An 18,336-nucleotide genomic window follows, 5' to 3' on the forward strand; every position below is an offset into this window, starting at 1 on the left:
CTCCCACCACTGCCAGGAGTAATCCCTGACCACAGAACCTTGAGAAAGCTCTGAACACTTCTGGGCATAGCCTCCAAAACAATCCTTCCCTAGTAATATCAATTGCTGATTTGAAACATTGTGCTACATTTTTAGTCATACATAAGTGATTTAATTAAAAAAAAAAAGCTGCTAGGACTATTGATCAGTTTCTAGCATAAACTATGGTGCGCTTAATGTTTCACTGTGGGCTTAGGAGAAATGCCACAAATGATTTTGCAGACCAAAGGGGAAGCCAAGGTGGCATATTCTTCCCTTACATTGCTCTGCAACTTGAGATTATAAAAAGTGCTCATAACAATACTTGCTATCTTATATACAACACTGGTTATGGCAACAGTCATTATTGTCTCACTTTTCAAAGGGTACGTCTGTTGGCCAAAATTGGGTCTATCCTTTTCCAGTACTGACAAGCCTTTCCTTTGCTTTCAGTGAGGCAGAGGCTCCCAGGTTTGATTTCCTTCAGTAACTTTCTGAACCCATTGACTCCTCATGGGAATGAGACCAGTGAGAGCTACTTAGAATAGTGCTTCACATGACATATGCTCTAAAGTGCTCCACAAGGGGCCAGAAAGATAGCACAGCAGTTGGCCTTTTGCTTTGCACATGGCTGACTCAGGAAGACCTCTGTTAGATCCCTAGCATCCCACATGGTCCCCCAAGCCAGGAGCGATTTCTGAGCGCATAGCCAGGAGTGACTCCTGAGTATTACCAAGTGTGCCCCCCCCCCAAAAAAAAAGGTTCACAAATTGAACAAAAGCTTTAGTGAATTAACTAACATCCCCTTATTTGTCAAAGCATTGGGAATACAAGTATATGTATATGTACAAGTATATAATGCTTGCTAATTTTCTTTATTAATTAAACTAAAGTCAGCACCACTCTTCAACCCCAAAGAGACTGATCTCACCATCAGCATGCACCTATAAATTTGGGAGAGTGGAGAAATTCAGTTAGGAACACTGTCACACCTGAGATTCAACTACCAGTTGACAATTCCCCATCTTCATGTCTGGCCCTGTTCATGATGATAAGTGAAAGGTAAATCTGTCTCTTATTACTTGATACTTCCATCTAGCTGTCACACAAATACCTTCAGTGTACAAGCTCATGCCAAATCTAATTCAATTCTTTTATCCAAACACACATTTCCTTTTGAATGTACAATCCAAGTGATCAAAAATACAATTCATTTCATTTTTCAGGTAAGATTGCTGAAAGTCACACAGGCCATTTAGTCAGCCATCAAGCACTGATAACTCTGCCTATTCTGTGGTCCATCATTCTTTCAAGAAAGAGCAATTGTACATCTAAATGTTTCAAACACTAGGTGAAAGACAAGGCATATCAAAGTGTACTCAGAAAGATCTGTATCCTATTAGAACATAGATTTTGGGGGAAACCTCAGATCTACAAGCATAAAAAATTCAACAGACAAATAACTTTAAAAAGTATAATTAGAGATATAACTACATTTTGAACTATCCTAATAATGAGAATGTACGAGGGAAATAGAAAGCCTGTCTAGAGTACAGGCGGGGGTTGGGTGGGGAGGAGGGAGATTTTGGACATTGGTGATGGGAATGTTGCACTGGTGATGAGTGGTGTTCTCTACATGACTAAAACCTAAACACAATCATGTATGTAACAAAGTTGGTTAAATAAAAAAATTACAATTAAAAAATGATGATATGCAATTGGCTGCAAGCTGAATGGAAAAAAAGTATGATTAATATAAAAGGAATCAATACAGGATGACATGATTTAGAGGAAAAAGTTGCTACTTTGCTTTCTTTGAAGAATTAATAGACAGCCAATAAATTTGGAATGTAGCACAACTAAAAAGAAAATTGGGGGAGATAAAGTTGAAGTTTTGTCAAGAAGAGAGTGGTGTGTGGTGTGTTTTGAGTTTATACTAGACTCTGAGAAGTTAGGAAAGAAGTTGTGTTCGTAGAATCAATAGATCTGAGTTTTAATAGCATACAGTTTTCTTTATAGAGAAAATATAAGGTAGAAGAAAGACTTTTAGTCTTATGGGTCCAAGTTATCACAGTCTAGATTAGGCTGATGGTCTTGTAGAAGCAGCCCCTTCTCCTGGATTTCATTCCCCTTAGTGTATCTTGTTTGGTTTTTGAAAGATACTCTCTTGGTATGGACTCTTGGTTTATATCTTTTAGGTCTGTCTGGCACTCTATCTAACATAAATTTTTTGACACTTCTGCTCACATACTCCCCCCCCAAAAAAACCTTTACCTACCCATTATTTACTAAGGCTCCCCCAAAGAGATGGAGGGTGGGATTCACACATCAAGAATAACTTCAAATCCTCTTTCTAAGATTTCAAGAAACATACAGAATCACACTCTCTGGGCACCATGAATGTGTATTTTTAATGTTTCTCTAAGCAAGATAGAGAATTTGCTGTTTTATCTTCTACATCATCCCTGGGAACACACACTTATGAGGTATAATTTAGTAAATACAAGATCTCCCAGATTCCTCAACCCACATCCAATATTTCCCCCATCACTTCCATTATCTTTTATTAATTTTGTTCCATCAACTGCAAAGGACAGAAAATATTCTGTATCTTTGTGTAGGGAGGTGGGTGTGCAATAAAGTAGTGGGTGATATTAAGACAACAACACAGATATTTTGGAACATGTTTGGAGAGAATGAAAGATATTGCAGAATATAACATGATTCATTCTGTATCCTAAAGTTGCTAACTTCAACAGGGTAGAAAACATTCTAATGAATGAATGATGGGTGCATAAACAATATCTAGCATCAAGGACAAGAGCAGAGAAATGAATGTTCCTTCTTTCAACTGAATTGATGTCATAAAGCTGTGATTACTTTATGTAGAAATAAGGGAGGACCACTTAAACTAAGATTGCTTTTAAGGCAATATGTTCCAAATGAAAAGGACTCCACTATTGGGGAAAGACATTTTATTTCCAGGCTTCTAAGAAGATTCTACAAACAATAAAAGCTTAAAAAGAAAAAGAAAAAAAAAGAAACAGAGAAGATAAAAAAAAAGCCACAAGTACTTTTTTAACTATTGAAAAGTAGACAGTTAAAAAATTTAAACAGAAAAATGAAATGTCATCATCAAATCCAAATACATTCTTAGAAAAAAGGATTATCCATGGTGATGGGGTTACTTATAGCTCTATGCTTGTTTAAGTACTATTTGTGTTCCTTTTGAGTTACTTCTTCATTTCCAATTCAATTGGAGAGCTGTGCAAAACTAGCAAAATATTCTTTGGATTACAAAAACTATAAAAAAAATGAACCAAACCTGCAATTATGGAAGTATTGAGAATGTACAATCCGTCACTGAAATGAAAGATTCCAAAGTGACATTGTCCACAGAATTTATTCCATTGAAGTGTTCAGACAATTTGATTTTAAATGCAAAGTGAAATAGAAGTGAGCACTTCATAAAAACATTTCTCTTTGTATGCATTGTGACTAAGTCATAAAAATAGTCTGTAGCAGAATATTCAGAAATATTTAAAACAAACTTCACAATCAAGTAAAAATAAAAGACGATTTAACAATTCTCTGCAAGCCAGGGTGAAGCCTGTGCCCTGTGTCTATGGGGAAAGATGGGGACACTTGCAGCATGATTTTGTGTGGTCTTTCCCCGAGTATTGCTACGTTTTGACCTTTGGTCCAACTGAGCAGGTGAAATGACCTTCTAGGAAGTCCCAGTCCCCAAGCAGCTAGTCTGGACTGCAGGAGACAGGAGGCTTATTCATGGATCAAAGCACTTTGACCCTCCAAATCCACCATGGTCCCTGCCTTAATTCTGAGCTTATTGCCCAAGGCATAATTCCAAACAAAGATTTGGAAATGAATTCTCTCTCTTTCATCGAACTTTAAAAGTCATATTATATTAAGAGGAGTTAAAAGTACAGTAGGAAAAAAAAAGACTCTAACCAAGTAGTTTCAATTGTCAGAGTCATGATAGTCTGGCAAGATCAGAGTAAGGAAAATAGAAGAATAGGGGAGCTCTAATAGCCACATCTGACTAATTTATATGCTTGACAATTTGCTCCCCCCAAAAGCTTGGTAGGAGGCTTAAAATCGACATCTTTAACCTTCACGTTCTGACAGTTTCAGCGTCTCATGGAACTCTCTCTCATAACCATCAAATTGTTGATATACAAGATAAATACATATTATATAACAAATATTATAAAATCTTTGACTGACCTAGATCTTTTGCAGCCTTCTTATTTTTTTTTTAGATGTGTGTGAAGAGAAGCCAGGAAGTTAACACCAAGAATGTACAAAAAGTTTTACAGGATGTTACAGAATCTTGTCTGCAAAATAAACATTTGTAGAACATATTTGATTTTAAATAAACAATAAAAGCAGCGGACACAACAGATCATAAATAGGGTTATTAAAAGATCACAATTATCTTAAATTAGAAATATAAATGGGTCATTAGAAATAGGTAATTTTTTCAATGTTAAGAATCAAACCCAGAATTAAAAAAGAATCTTTTTTTTATTTCAAAGATTGCTTCATATATTGAAGCGCATATTAAAGCAACAGTACAATGTTCATAAAATATAAGTGTGATGCCGTAACATTTCTTACATGTCAGAATACTGATATTTGTATGTATACTAAAATAAGAACTTTAAAATTGTACAAATAGATACATTAAAAATGACATAGAAATAGGGCGCCTCTCACTGAAACAAGACAGTTATATCTGGCACGTATTAGTTTAAGATGAAAGTAGAAGCAAAAAGATTTACAAGAGTCAGCAGTAACAAGATTGATGCTCAAGAGACATAATTGTACATTGTATTGTACATACATCGTATGGGTTTAAGCTGGCTGAATAGTATATATTTCAAGTTTAAAAATGCACTACATATAGAGTGTCCATAGTTTAAGGCGAAATTACAGCTCAGAACTGTCGTCCTTTCTAATTTTGTGGAAGCTTCTTTGACAAATAAAAAAAAAAATAAGAAAAGAAAGACTTAGATGTTCATAACATATAAACAATTTCCCTTCATTGTACGTTCACCATGAGCCTTCTCCTTCTCTTAAATATTTTGTATGTCGAGTGGTTTTTGCTCTCCTGAAGTTGCTAAACAGCTTCAGCATTTGCTTTTTCTGTGTGAGAAAAGGTACTTCACAGTATTTACCACTTGGATGTCCTTGCAGTTTTATTAAATGTATCCTTTCTGTAAAACTTGGCTTGCTTTACACGAGTCTCTCCTTGATTTAAAAAAATACCTGTTTACCTATCTTCTAGATTCTTCAGCACACCAGAACACAGTTCTTAAGGCCAAATTTGTTTCGTTATTGTTAAGAGTCATCGTCAAAAGTGTCTTTGGAACCATACAAGTCTGCAAGTTTCTTAAAACGAGGCCCCCAGTTCTGTAGGTAGTCATAGTCCAAGTCTGAATCGGTAGTAGCCGACTCTAAGGAGCTCAGGGACCCGGCCACAGAGCCCCTGCCTTCGTAACCATAGATTTGGATGGAGTCGTAAGGTGGGGCGGTGGGATCATTATCCGCCTCCTGTATTCTCGTGTTGATGAAGTCGTCCACATCCACGCTGTTGGGTGCTGGCCTGAGCCCAGGTCTGGGCATGTATTGGTACTCAGGTTTTATGTCTTTGCGAGGAATAAATCCATTGATGCCATCAGGGTTCTGCAGGGTGGCTATATCAAAGGCTTCTGTGTCTTCCTCCCCACCCCCTTCATCATCATAGGTGATGATGTTCTCACGCACATCTTCCTCCTCAAAGACGATCAGCGGTTCTTTCTTTTGCCTTCTGAGTGTCACGAACAATACCACGATGACTACAGGAGAAGAAAAGCAAAGTGAGCACAGCTCAATCTCAGTACCTACTACTCCATGTTATTTTCTCAAGGGACCTCTGCTTACAATGAAACATGGCATGCCCAAGGGTGTTGTCATCTATCTGTTTGCTGGGCCACAATTGGCAGTGCTTAGGGCTTCCTCCCAGCTCTTCACTCCAGAATCATTTTTGCTTGGCTCAGGGGACCATATTGGAGAGCTAGAGATTATATCTGGTTGGCTGCATGCTAGGCAAGTGCCTTACCCATTCCAGTGCCATACCCACCCACTCCAGCCTCTTAAACAAAGACACATTTACCCAAAGCTATGTCAATATGGCCTCTAGTTGGCCTTTCTTGGGAAAATCATTGCCAGAAAACATTGTATCCCCAAACTGGCATGTGGGAACTATTTTGAACATTTTATTGGCACTTGAGGAACTACTGGGAAAACACTTAAGAATTAGAAATTTTCTATATACGTCAGACTTTAGCCTCTCCAAAGGGATTCACACCCATTTCTTTTTGTAAAGAAAACAGCTTCCAGGCCAACATTTCCTCAAAAAAGATGCCCACCAACAAGAGACCCAGCCCTTCCTCTTTATGAGAGACACTGCCTAGTTCCTTCCTAGAGCTCGTCATCGATTCTACTCAGCCTTAAAATAGAAATTTTAATGGTGATGGAGTCTTTTCAGACTGTTTTATGGACAAGGCCAAGTTTCTGGAAATCCCCAGGAAAAGGTCTTTTCCTATTTATTTGAACACAGGGAAATAAAACTCACAGGAAACTAAACTTCCTTTTCCCTGAGAGATGGGATTTTATTAAGCTCAGCCCATCCAGAACAAGTGAGCAGAGTTGGATAAGGTGATGTGTTAGATTCAGGTAAATTCTTAATTGATCCAAACTCCCACAGGACATCTTACAAAGTTCTTTTACAGTGTGCTCTTAACACTGATGGTAGAATTATGCAAGAAATCTAAGTCCTTGGGGGTCCATATCACACTGAGATGAAAAGTGGGGGTCTACACTTGGTCTATCCTTGCTCACCCAGCAGGATCCTTCCTCTGTCATTTGTTAACAACTCCCTCATCTGGAGTCCTCCTCTTGACTGGATTACTTGGCTGAGCCTGATTTCTCTTAGAAGTCATTCCTGCATTCCATTTTGACACCCATTAGGGCTACCTTCTTCTGTATATCCCCACTCTCTTCTTACATCATCTCAACACTTGTTCTACAGCCATGCCTGAGAAATCCCTCACTAGGTCAAGCATTTCTCAGAGCTGGTCTCCTGTCCCTGCTTCTTGGAATGACTATCCAGCCCAGATCCCTTTAATTAGCTGGAAAACCTTTCAGTATTAAAAAGTCTCTCACCTTCCCAATGTCAAATACTGTCTACTGTATCCCCCACCTCCACTTTAGTGTTGACATGTGGTTTGACATGTGCTTCTATTTCTGGAACATTTATATGTTTTCCATCAAGGTGAACCTTGATGGAGTCCCATTTAATCTCTATGGCTAAAACCCCTATGATGCACTACAATAGCCTTAAATCCTTGAGATGAACCCACTTGCTTTTGTTCCCTATGAAGTTATACCCTTTTAGTTTATTCTATGGAGAATTGGGTATTATAGGAAAATGCATGAATTTGGTGGGAGACACATTTGACTTAAAATCTTGATTTTGCTCACTGCTTCTGAGAGACTGGAACAACTGCTCTCATATTCCTGGTGAAGTGTGACGAGCAGTGATTAATATCCCACATTACAGTTATTAAGAAGGGAGGCATAACTGGGAAGAAATGCCCCCAAAATGTTGGGTTGGCGAGGCTAATTCTGTTGGCAAAAGCAGGAAGTCCTGCTTCAGGCAAATGTGCCCAGATATCACATATAATGATTAAACAAGGGGGCAAAAGATAGCTTCAGACTACCATGTGCTCAATAACTTGAGTCCTCTACAAACTGTTTCTCTCTCACCAGATAATATTTACTGTACAGGGGCCAGAGCAATAGCACAGTAGCAGGGCATTTGCCTTGCATGTGGCCAACCTGGGTTCAATCCCCAAAATCTCATATGGTTCCCTGAGCCTGCTAGGACAAATTTTGAGCCCAGAGCCAGGAAGAACCCCTGAGCACTGCAGGGTGTGGCCCAAAACCAAATAAATTTACTATGCACTCCTGGTACATCTGGTAACTCTCTCATTTTTTTTTAAAAATAAGTGTATAAATAGGGTCCTGGTACCACTACCAGGCTGCTTGGCCTGATGACATGGTCCTGAAAGTCTAGTGTTCCTACAGGCCATATGGTGGTGCTCAGGTTCCATAGTGCTAAGTGGGTAGTGATGCAAAAACATCAGGTCTGCACCGAGCTGTGAATGGGTATAATGTGCTACCAGACATGTGGTCCACTACCTTGGCTCTCACTGAGCTCTATTTACTTGTCTTAACCATCTCCTGACTTTGTGGTATGTTGTCATGCACCTGTAAAATCACTTTATTTTTCCTTTCACCTTTTCTGAGTTAATTAGCACAAGTATCCTTAATGCATCAATCCTGACCCGTAGGTGACTCTGGATAATAAAATTTTCAGGAAAAGCAGCAAAGAGAAAAAAAAGTACACTTCTGAAATATGCTTTTTTTCTAGTTACAGAGCTGAAACTGAAATTAAAATTTTCAATTACAGAACAAAATACTGGCCAAAATACACGTATTCCCATGACTCTGATTTCTTGTGTAAAATTGTAAGCTGACATCCCACCGTGGTAAGTGCTAGTTGAAATGCTTCTCCAACTTCTTAAGCTCTGGGGTCATCTAATTGAATGGGGGAGGGCAGGTAATGACAAAGTTGAAAAGAAGCTTCAGAATTGAATTTTAGAATCCACGCTAAATTTGGCAACAGAAAACGATTTCTGAACACACAAGGGTCAAAAATCAAAGGAAAATGAACCTCGCGGTGAATTCAGGATGTTCCTGGCTTTGTTTGGTGATGTATCTCTCTGTGCAAAGCGACAAGGCGGTGGAAAATGTTCCTAAGGCCCTGATCTGATGAGACCAGCTTAATTTCCTGTGTGCGATGGTGTGCATAGCACGGTGCCTGTCCTGAGGACACCTTGCCTTTCAATGACAGCAGTGGAGGGCCAGGGCATGCCACGGGTGAGTGGGGAACCTTACCCAGGAGAATGACGATGCAGGCGAGGATGGCAATCAGTGCCCCAGTGCTCAGGCCAGCGTTGAGGATGTAGGCCTCCGCGTTGCAGGACAGCAGCGCCCCATTTACGTCGCACCCGCAGACCTTAATAGTGAGGGTGTTGGTGCTGCTCATGGGCGGAATGCCCCCATCACTGATGACGATGGGCAGGAGGTACAAGTCCTGCTTCTGCCGGCTGAACCCTCCACGCCGGGCATACACCCCTGCGGTGTTATCTGTAGGGAAAGAGGAGAGAGATGTTCTCCTACATATGTTTCAATGACAGCTTCCCACTTCTGATTCCACCAAGGGTCATCTCCAGGTGCTCTGGAGATCACTCATCACTGTGAAAAACCCTAAGTATTTTCATTTCATTTCATTTCATTTTTCTTTAATTAAATTAAAAGGGGGAAAGTTTGGGGAGTCTCCCAAAAGTTGCTTGAAAAACCTATTCAAGACTTAAGGATATGGTGCTCTGGATCATGGTCTTGGAAACTATCCAGGCTACCTCAGTGGTGCTGAGAGGAACTCGAGGACCACTTCTAATTGTTCTATATGGCTATATCTCATGATGAACAGGGCTCATGTGGTGTTGAAGATCTACAAAATTAACAAGAGTTGGTAATATGTAAGGCATGCACCTTCATGCCTGTATTCTCTCTAACACAGTTGCCCCAAGTTCTATTTGAATGAAATTATAGAAATGGAAGTTATTTGGCAAAGGAAAATTACAGAACAAGCCCTTTGCACTTTGGAAGTCTTTTGGTACTCTGGAATTACTAGGTGGACACTAAAAGTTTTCATTTAGCAAGTGTTAAACACCCTCTTTTCTGTTTGGGTGTGGCTCTCTTTTATCAGCTACCATCAGAAAGCATGAGTCAAACATTGAATCTAGAGTCGCAAAAGAAAAAGTGAAAGAAAGTGAAAAGAAAAGTGAAAGAAAAAGAGAAAGTGAGGGAGAGAGAAAAGAAACCAAAAGCTTTTTCTGGTTTCTACTTTTCTTACTTCCTGAGCTTTGGGTCACTTTGGGAATTCTGTGTGTTCTCAGAGAAACCTAGTCCATGCTTCCAACTCTCCCAAACTATACAGTGACCCAAGTGTCTGTCCTCAGAGTAAAGATCATCTGTAAAGAGGGTGTATTTTATAAATCCAACAGCAAACATTTCATTTTACCTTTTGGGGGGGTAGGTTGACGAACATCACAAATCACCTACTTAAGCTTGCCACCCCTCCTGATGAAAACATTCCAAGTGTTCTTTCCTGTCTGCACCAAACAGCTCACTTCTGCATGGGGACATTTCCTTCCCCCAGCCTTGTTTTTAGCCAGGCTGGTCAGTAGTGTGTTTCTCAGCCCTAGCTCACTGCACACTAACATATTTCTGCCTTTTGGTGCAGTATTTGACTGCCCACCTCTTATAGCTTCATGTCACAGGTGAACTCCCTCAACACAGAATTCCAAACTCATCTTTTTTTAAACCTCTCTTTCCCCACCTCATCAGTGGTCATGCCTCAGTCTATTCCCTTATGCCAGGGTTGGTGAACAAGTTCAATACAAAGAGCCAACATTTTAAACTGTGAGAGTCAGAGAGCCACACCACCCAGTGACCTTCCAAAACAGACAACCATTCACACAAAAGCATCTAATTTTAATAATAATATATTAAACACATATTGCATTTTGCCATTTTGAGTGAGAGTAGAAACCCTGCAGTGATGGTGAGGGTGTGCTGCGTCCTCTACACTAAGAACTAACGACAAGATGTGACACAACATGTGACACACGGGTCCCCCAATCGCTGGCCCGTACAGTTGTTTCAGAGGGATGGGAGATGGGTTGATGCAGCCTGGGGGCGGGACTCTGCCCTCGAAGATCTCTCCTCGGAGGTTCCTTCTCAGAAGCAGCAGAACAAAATCCAACTTGGCAAAGAGCCACAGTATACAAAATGATGATAAGTGGCAAAGAGCCGCATTCATTTTGGCCTGGAGCCACAGGCAGCTCCAGAGCCGCCTGTTCGTGTTTGTCACTCCTGCCTTAGACCTTGGTCTTCTGTAATTCTGTCTGTTTGGCTGATATACTGACCTTGTCCCAGACTCTGAACTTGGGGATGGAGAGACACAGGACTAAGAAAATTCAGCTCAATGTCTCTAGTACTGGACATGCAGCATCAGTCACTCTGTTATTTGTTGAGCTGATGGCCTGACTGTGGTCTAGGAAAGGTAAACTTGAATTCCAGAGGTCAGCCTTTCTATATTTCTCATGTCACCTAGGTGCTCTCCACACCATGCTTCCTCATCCTTTTTTTTTTTCTGTTTAACTCAACCAGTCAAAAAAAAAAAGTGCTTCCCATCCAAAAATATATTCTCTGAGGGAAAATACTGGATTTGCAAGGGGTAAAAAGTATTCCATCAATTTACACAAACATATCCATACACTGACCTCTAGTATCTCTTGCTTCTGTCTGTGAAAGAAGGACTAAATCATGTACTATTAGAGAAATAATATAACTTTTTGATGGTCCAATAACCAATGGGCTATTAATAAAATCATGAATTGGATTTACCAGTTCAGGACCATGAATTTATTGACAGTATTATGAATTGATTTCTGTATAAAAGTAAAAACATTAGAAGAAAAAGAAAATTAAATGTATGTATTTTAGTTTAAAAACATGTACCAGTCTCTCTCTGAGAGAGACAAAATAAAAAAAAAGGAAGGAGAGAGGTCATCTATGGATATATAGCAAATCCACTACCAAACGGGATGAGCAGATATTCAAGTATTGCAGAAGGTACATTGCATATACACATTGGCTTTTGGTAAATCTTATAATTCCATTTTTTTGCCCTTCCCCAGCAATATCTCAGTCAAAACAAGGCAGAAAAGTGAGCCCTCATTTCTGTATCTTATGACTTAGTGGTGATTATCATACTTGGATATCATCACTAGAGAACATTTCCGTGTAGCCTGAAAAATTAGAAAAAACTTTTGTTTTTTTTGTTTTTGGTTTTTGGGTCACATCCGGCAGTGCTCAGAGGTTACTCCTGGCTCTGTGCTCAGAAATCACCCCTGGCAGGCACGGGGGACCATATGGGATGCCAAGGATTCGAACCACCATCCTTCTGGATGTAAGGCAAATGTTCTACCTCCAGGCTATCTCTCCGGCCCCCAGAAAACACTTTTTAAATGAAAAGTCAAAATGTTACTTGATGATTCTATTTTTACTATTTTATTCTGTTCCATGTGGTAGCTTAGTCCTGTGATTATCAATTACATCTTTATGATACATTATTTTACAATGGTATTTTTTCTCATAAATTTCTAAGTTTAAGTCTTTTACAAATTAAATGTTACAAATTAGGTATCTGCCCCCATTTTAATGATCTGAGATATCACGAGTGCTATCAGAAATAAATACCAATAGTAAACTTTAAGTAGAAATGCAAATTAAATTAACTGTGTGGTCTGATATTGGTGAGATATTGAGAGATGAATTACTAAGTTTGTCTTCAGGTTTTGCTCTGGGTTGGGTGTGAGGATTTAGTATCATTTTTATCTTTTTTTAAACCTGAGAAAGTGATGATTTAAGATTTATTCTTTAATAAACTCTTTAAGAACGACTAAACTTTCAGAGCCAGGGTGGTCGCACAGTGGTAGGGCATTTGCCTTGCATGCAGCTGACCCAGGACAGACATGGGTTTGAAAACCAGCATCCCATATGTCCCTGAGCCAGGAGCAGTTTCTGAGCAAAGAGCCAGGAGTAACACTGAGCGCCACTGGGTGTGCTTCCCCCCCCCCCCCCCGACTAAAGAAAAGAAATAAAAAGAAAGATTCAACTTCCAGATCACAGAGAGTTGATGTCTATATAAAGTTAACTGAACATCAAACACTAATGGAAAACATGGATCGGGACACATGCATATAAATTCAAGATGTTTCTTATTCTGAACCACAGAATCCTCTTAGACATACTCAAGTGCTTAGTTATAAGTACATCCAAGGACCCAGCAGAGGAAACCATGCACAAGGGGATAGATCAGCAGAATCTGGAGAACTTTTAAAAGTCTGTTTTGGAAAGCAACCTTCTTTCAGCTATATATTTTAAGAATACTTCTGGGGGTGAGAGAGGTATGGACAGAGGGTCTCTTCTTGAGCAACCCCAATTATCTTCCACTTTTAGAATGAGCAATGCTTCCCAAAGTGAGTGATACTGTGCCCTCCCCAGGATCTTTAGAAAGTTCTAGTTACCTCCTAGAACAATAGGAGGTTGGTATTTTGTGTTTATTTACTTAATGGAGGTAGATATCCAAATGGTAATGAGTAATTTTTTTAAGATAGTAAACAATAGGCCAAATTAGTTTAGGAACCTCAGATCCAGAGATTTATTTGGTCATTTTTAAAAAGAGGACACTGGCTGGTACCAAGCATTCCTCATAAGGTTGTTGCTGAAATGAAATAGCATTTATTGTAAAAGCCAAAGGTTGGCCTCTGGTATTTGGTTGTAGAGGACTCAAAGAAACCTTTTAGAAAATGTGAGTCCTAAAGATATACCCTAGGGACAGAAAAACAATGCAAATTTACCTCTGCACACCTATGTTTATTGTAGCTATATTTACAATAGCCAGACTTTGGAAACAACCCAGATGCCCAACAACAGATGAGTAGCTAAAGAAACCGGTGCATACATATACACAAAGGAATACTATGCATCTGTCAGGAAAAATGAAGTCAGAAAATTTTCCTATACATGGATTAACATGGAAACTATTATGCTGAGTGAAATGTGTCAGAGGAAGAGAGATAGAGACAGAATAGTTTCACTAATCTGTGTGTGGGTTTTAAGAAAAATAAAAGATAGTATGGTAATACCCAGAGACAATAGAGATGAGGTTTTAAAGGACCAGCCCATGATATGAAGCTTACCACAAGGCTGGTTAGTACAGTTAGAGAAATAACTACACCAACAACTATCATAATAACAATAGTGAGTGAGAGACAGACAGGGGATGGGGAAGAAGGGAGATTGGGGCATTGTTGATGGGGGAAGGTTGCACTGGTGAAGGAAGGTATACTTTTTATGATTGAAACCCAACTACAAACATGTTTGTAACCATGGTAATTAAATAAAGATAATAATAATAATAATAATAATAATAATAATAATAATAAAGAAAATATGATACTCAGGACTCAGATTTGCTAGGGCTGAGGGAAAATAGTAGTGTCTAACCAACCTGGCTTGACACTTAAATGGTAATTGTTATTTTAATGGATAAAATATTCCCTCTCAAGGCCAAGTGGCCTCAGCAAACAGGGGAGGGTGAGTTTTTTTTCTGGACAGGCATTTCAGGACACAGGCTGCAACCTGTGATGGTTTTTCTTGTAGTCTACTTTGATCACTGTATACCATCACCACCAACAAAACCTATGGACAAGGTTTTCAAAACCCCCAAATTTCAAGAAACAAATGGAAAAGAAAATAATAATAGTAAAAACTTCACACTAATCATTATTTTCATGTATTCTCAGATTCTCCTTTCTGCAGAAGAGTGCAGTGGGAAGGACATGCAGTTAAGCCATATTTGTTACTGGTACTCTTATGGTCTCCTAAGTCAACCTAAATTATTTAAACTAGTTAGTTTTTCTTTTTCTGTTCTTGAGATGATTTCCTTAATTTGCTCATATACATTCCTGATAATTATTGATAAAAAAATAAAGTTTAATTAAATAAATTTCAGTGACATGTCAAATTGGTGACAGATAATGAGGCAGAGAAACACAAGTTTTCTGTTAATTTTGAAATTCCCATCAAGAGAACTCTCAAACCTTTTCCTTTCAGAAAGCTTCCAATAAGCAATCTCTCAGAAATTTGGGTCCGATAGACCTTAGTTTCAGTCTTGAATTGTTTCCATACTAATTGCCAGTCTTTTCATATTAAGTGAATGCCATGAGTTTCAATAGTCTCATCTATGAAACTAATAATTTTTAGAGTGAAATTTGATTCTATCTTCAAAGGTACCATGGTGCCAGAATTTTGGAGATGCTCAGTAAATATTAATTATTTTCTGGAAGCTCTCCTACTGAAGTTATAAACTAATGAGGAAGAAAAATTAGCTGGCAAAGAGAGGAATTCTTGGAAATACCACTGTAGCATTGAATGCAGTTGCCTACCAGAAGAATTTAGTATCCCAAGGTAAGAAACAGTCTCGGAACCTCAGATGAGCAGCCTATTCCCATGGTCAGAAAATTCTATTTTCCTGTTTTATCCCAAGTACCTAAGTTTTTTTTTCCTGACACCCTCACCCCCACTTATGCAAAAAATGCAAACAGGGCTACTAATTACCAGTATATGTCATGAATGTTGCAGAGTTTCTATTAATGGAAAAAATAAATTCATTTCAATGTTTTATGTCTATAACCTGGATTCCTAATGATATGCCATTTTTGCCTGCACCTTGTCATTATACTAACAAAAAAATAGAGGTTTATGGTAATGACAGTCTCCACAGTACCAGTTTGCAGATGCAAAGTTAGGATTACGATGTTGCTCATTGGAAGGCTACATACACTGACATTGAGATGGAAAATTATGATGAGAATATATCCATAATGACAAGACTGCTTTAGCTGCCACTCTGACTTAGGCAAAAAGAAAACAAAACTTTAAGGACAGAGCAAACTAGGTAGTAGATGGGCAACACCCTGTGTGAGCGCATTAAGAGGAAGCACTGAGATCTGTACAAGATGCCTACACTATATTTCAGGAGATTCTGGAAATAAGTCATCACACTTGTTTTTACAAAGTTCTCATTTTCACTACTCATTTCCTCATCCTTCTCTGCTCTATAGCCAAAGACTCTCCAGATTTGGGAGTGGACAGAGACACTGTAAAGAAAGACCCTGGGTGGAAGCACCAAACAGGGTCCCCCCAGTTAAAGGGATGAAGAATCTTGGCTAAGTCTGGCTTTTCTTTTATGTTTGTGATCCAAAGTTATCCAGTGTACCTTTCCTGTTAAAATTTCTGTGACAGAGTAAATCTATTAATTGTATAATAAAATACACCCCCCACTGAATACTATGATATACCCTCACTCACAGAATTATCATTATAACTTTCTTTTTTTTTTTGTTTTTGTTTTTGTTTTTGTTTTTGGGCCACACCCAGCGTTGCTCAGGGGTTACTCCTGGCTGTCTGCTCAGAAATAGCTCCTGGCAGGCACGGGGGACCATGTGGGACACCGGGATTCGAACCAACCACCTTTGGTCCTGGATTGGCTGCTTGCAAGGCAAACACCGCTGTGCTATCTCTCCGGGCCCTCATTATAATTTTCTTTTCTTGAGGGTCCTCTCCACTTTACGAAAGGATGTGAAGTTCCATAGGGATAATGAAAAAGCATATATAAGTACAAGTATGAAATCAAGATATAGGTAAATATTATATATATTTATAAATATTTAGTATGTTTGTAGCAAAATCTTAGTAGAATTTCAGACTATGTAATATTTTAAAATTAATAATGCTATACAATAAAAAGGGACCATTTGAGTGGTTAATCATTTACAGTTGGTACTCATTTATATTTATAATTTCTTTGTTTATTTTTTCTTCTGTTTGTTTGCTTTTGGGCTACATGTGGTGGTGCTTCTGGGTTATTCCTGGCTCTGCATTCAGGAATCACACCTGGGAGACTCAGGGAACCATATGAACTACTGGAGACCAAACCAGGGTCAACTGCATACAAAACAAGTGTCCTGCACACTGTTATAGTTCTGACTCCAATATATTTATAATTTGTTTTAAATAATGCTTAATGCTATTATTTGCCATTTTCAATTTCAGAGTCTGAACTACCAGGAATGTTATATACCAAAAGCTTGTATCTATATTTCTAATATTGCTAATGTTTAAAATTTATCCTAAAATTTATATATCTTGATTTTCTTACCATTATAAATTTTATATAAACTATCTACATACCTGCAATTGTTAAACAATCAAAAACTTTACACTTGATTGTGATGACTGCCTTGAAGTCTATTCTTTCCATAAGAAAATAAATCCTTGAAGAACTGGACCCTGTCTCATATATTTTTCTTTTATCTTTTTAATTTTTTTCAGCCATATTTAGCAGTGATTAGGGATAATTCCTGGCAAAACTCAAGAGACCATCTGTGGTGCCAGAAATTGAACCTACATTGTTAGTGAGCAAGGAAAATGTCTTTTTATTTAAGGATACTTTTTCTTTGGTCCAGGATCATGTCTCTTTATCTCTGTGTATTCCAGTGTGTAGCTAATAGAGCAAAGAACTGAATACTCCTTTCCCTATCTTTCAGCATCAATCTGGCTTTGGCACACAATATATTTTCTGATTCATTATACTAAAGTCGAGTACCATTTATTCTTTTCCATGTACTGCTCCTCATATCTGAAACTAACCCAACCAACTCATCCTTTATCTATATAAATTGTTTTTGTTCAATACCTTACTTTGTACTATTATGTACTATTATGAATTAGATTTAACCAAGCAACACTTATTGTCCTGCTAATAGGTAAACAACTCATTCCTGGTTAATTTTGCTTATCTTATTTCAAAAGATTTTTAAAATTATATTTATAAAGTATAATTACCCTTATCATTTAAGAAATTAACCTGTAAAAACAGAAGCTATTGTTCATAGTAACATGGAAAATATAAACAAAACTCTCTAGGTTTCGAACTATACTTTGATTAGCACAGAGCTTACCCTTATAGACACTCTTGATACATATACATGACAGTGAATTTTTCCTTTTAACAATATAAGATCCCCCCCCCCATATAACATACAGCTTGATCCAGATGGACTGAGATCACAAAATAAAGATAGAAATGCTCATAGAAATCTAGAAATATAATGATAGAGAGACATAAAGAATTTGGGTATTTGTTTACCACCTCCCATCCCACAGCATTTCTGGAAATACACACCAAAAGTAAATCAAGATATAAAGGCAAAAATAAGGGGCCTGAGAGACAGCATGGAGGTAAGGCATTTGTCTTGCATGCAGAAGGTCTGTGGTTCAAATCCCGGCATCTTATATGGTTCCCCGAGCCTGCCAGGAGTGATTTCTGGGCATAGAGCCAGGAGTAACCCCTGAGCACTGCCAGGTGTGACCCAAAAACAAACAAAAATTTTTTTTAAAAGGCAAAAATAAATATTCTTTTTTTCAATATTTAAGAATGAAGTAAATGTGGCAAAGAAATAAATTCTAAGTGATAGAAGCCTTAAAATACTA

The 18,336-nt window shown here is 38.3% G+C and overlaps 1 protein-coding gene across 1 annotated transcript in view; it reads right to left on the bottom strand.

Moving 5' to 3' along the window:
• Positions 1–4,544: 4,544 nt before the first annotated feature.
• Positions 4,545–18,336, bottom strand: part of CDH11 (cadherin 11) — a 130,028-nt gene continuing 116,236 nt past the window's right edge. The window contains exons 12-13 of the mRNA XM_049786353.1: positions 9,043–9,294; positions 4,545–5,876 (exon numbers count right to left, since the gene is read on the bottom strand). Of these exons, the coding sequence (XP_049642310.1) occupies positions 5,380–5,876; positions 9,043–9,294 (749 nt within the window). The 3' untranslated portion in view covers positions 4,545–5,379. The remainder of the gene's footprint in view (positions 5,877–9,042; positions 9,295–18,336) is intronic.

Source organism: Suncus etruscus, chromosome 14 (genome assembly GCF_024139225.1).
Source record: "Suncus etruscus isolate mSunEtr1 chromosome 14, mSunEtr1.pri.cur, whole genome shotgun sequence".
NCBI lineage: Eukaryota > Metazoa > Chordata > Mammalia > Eulipotyphla > Soricidae > Suncus > Suncus etruscus.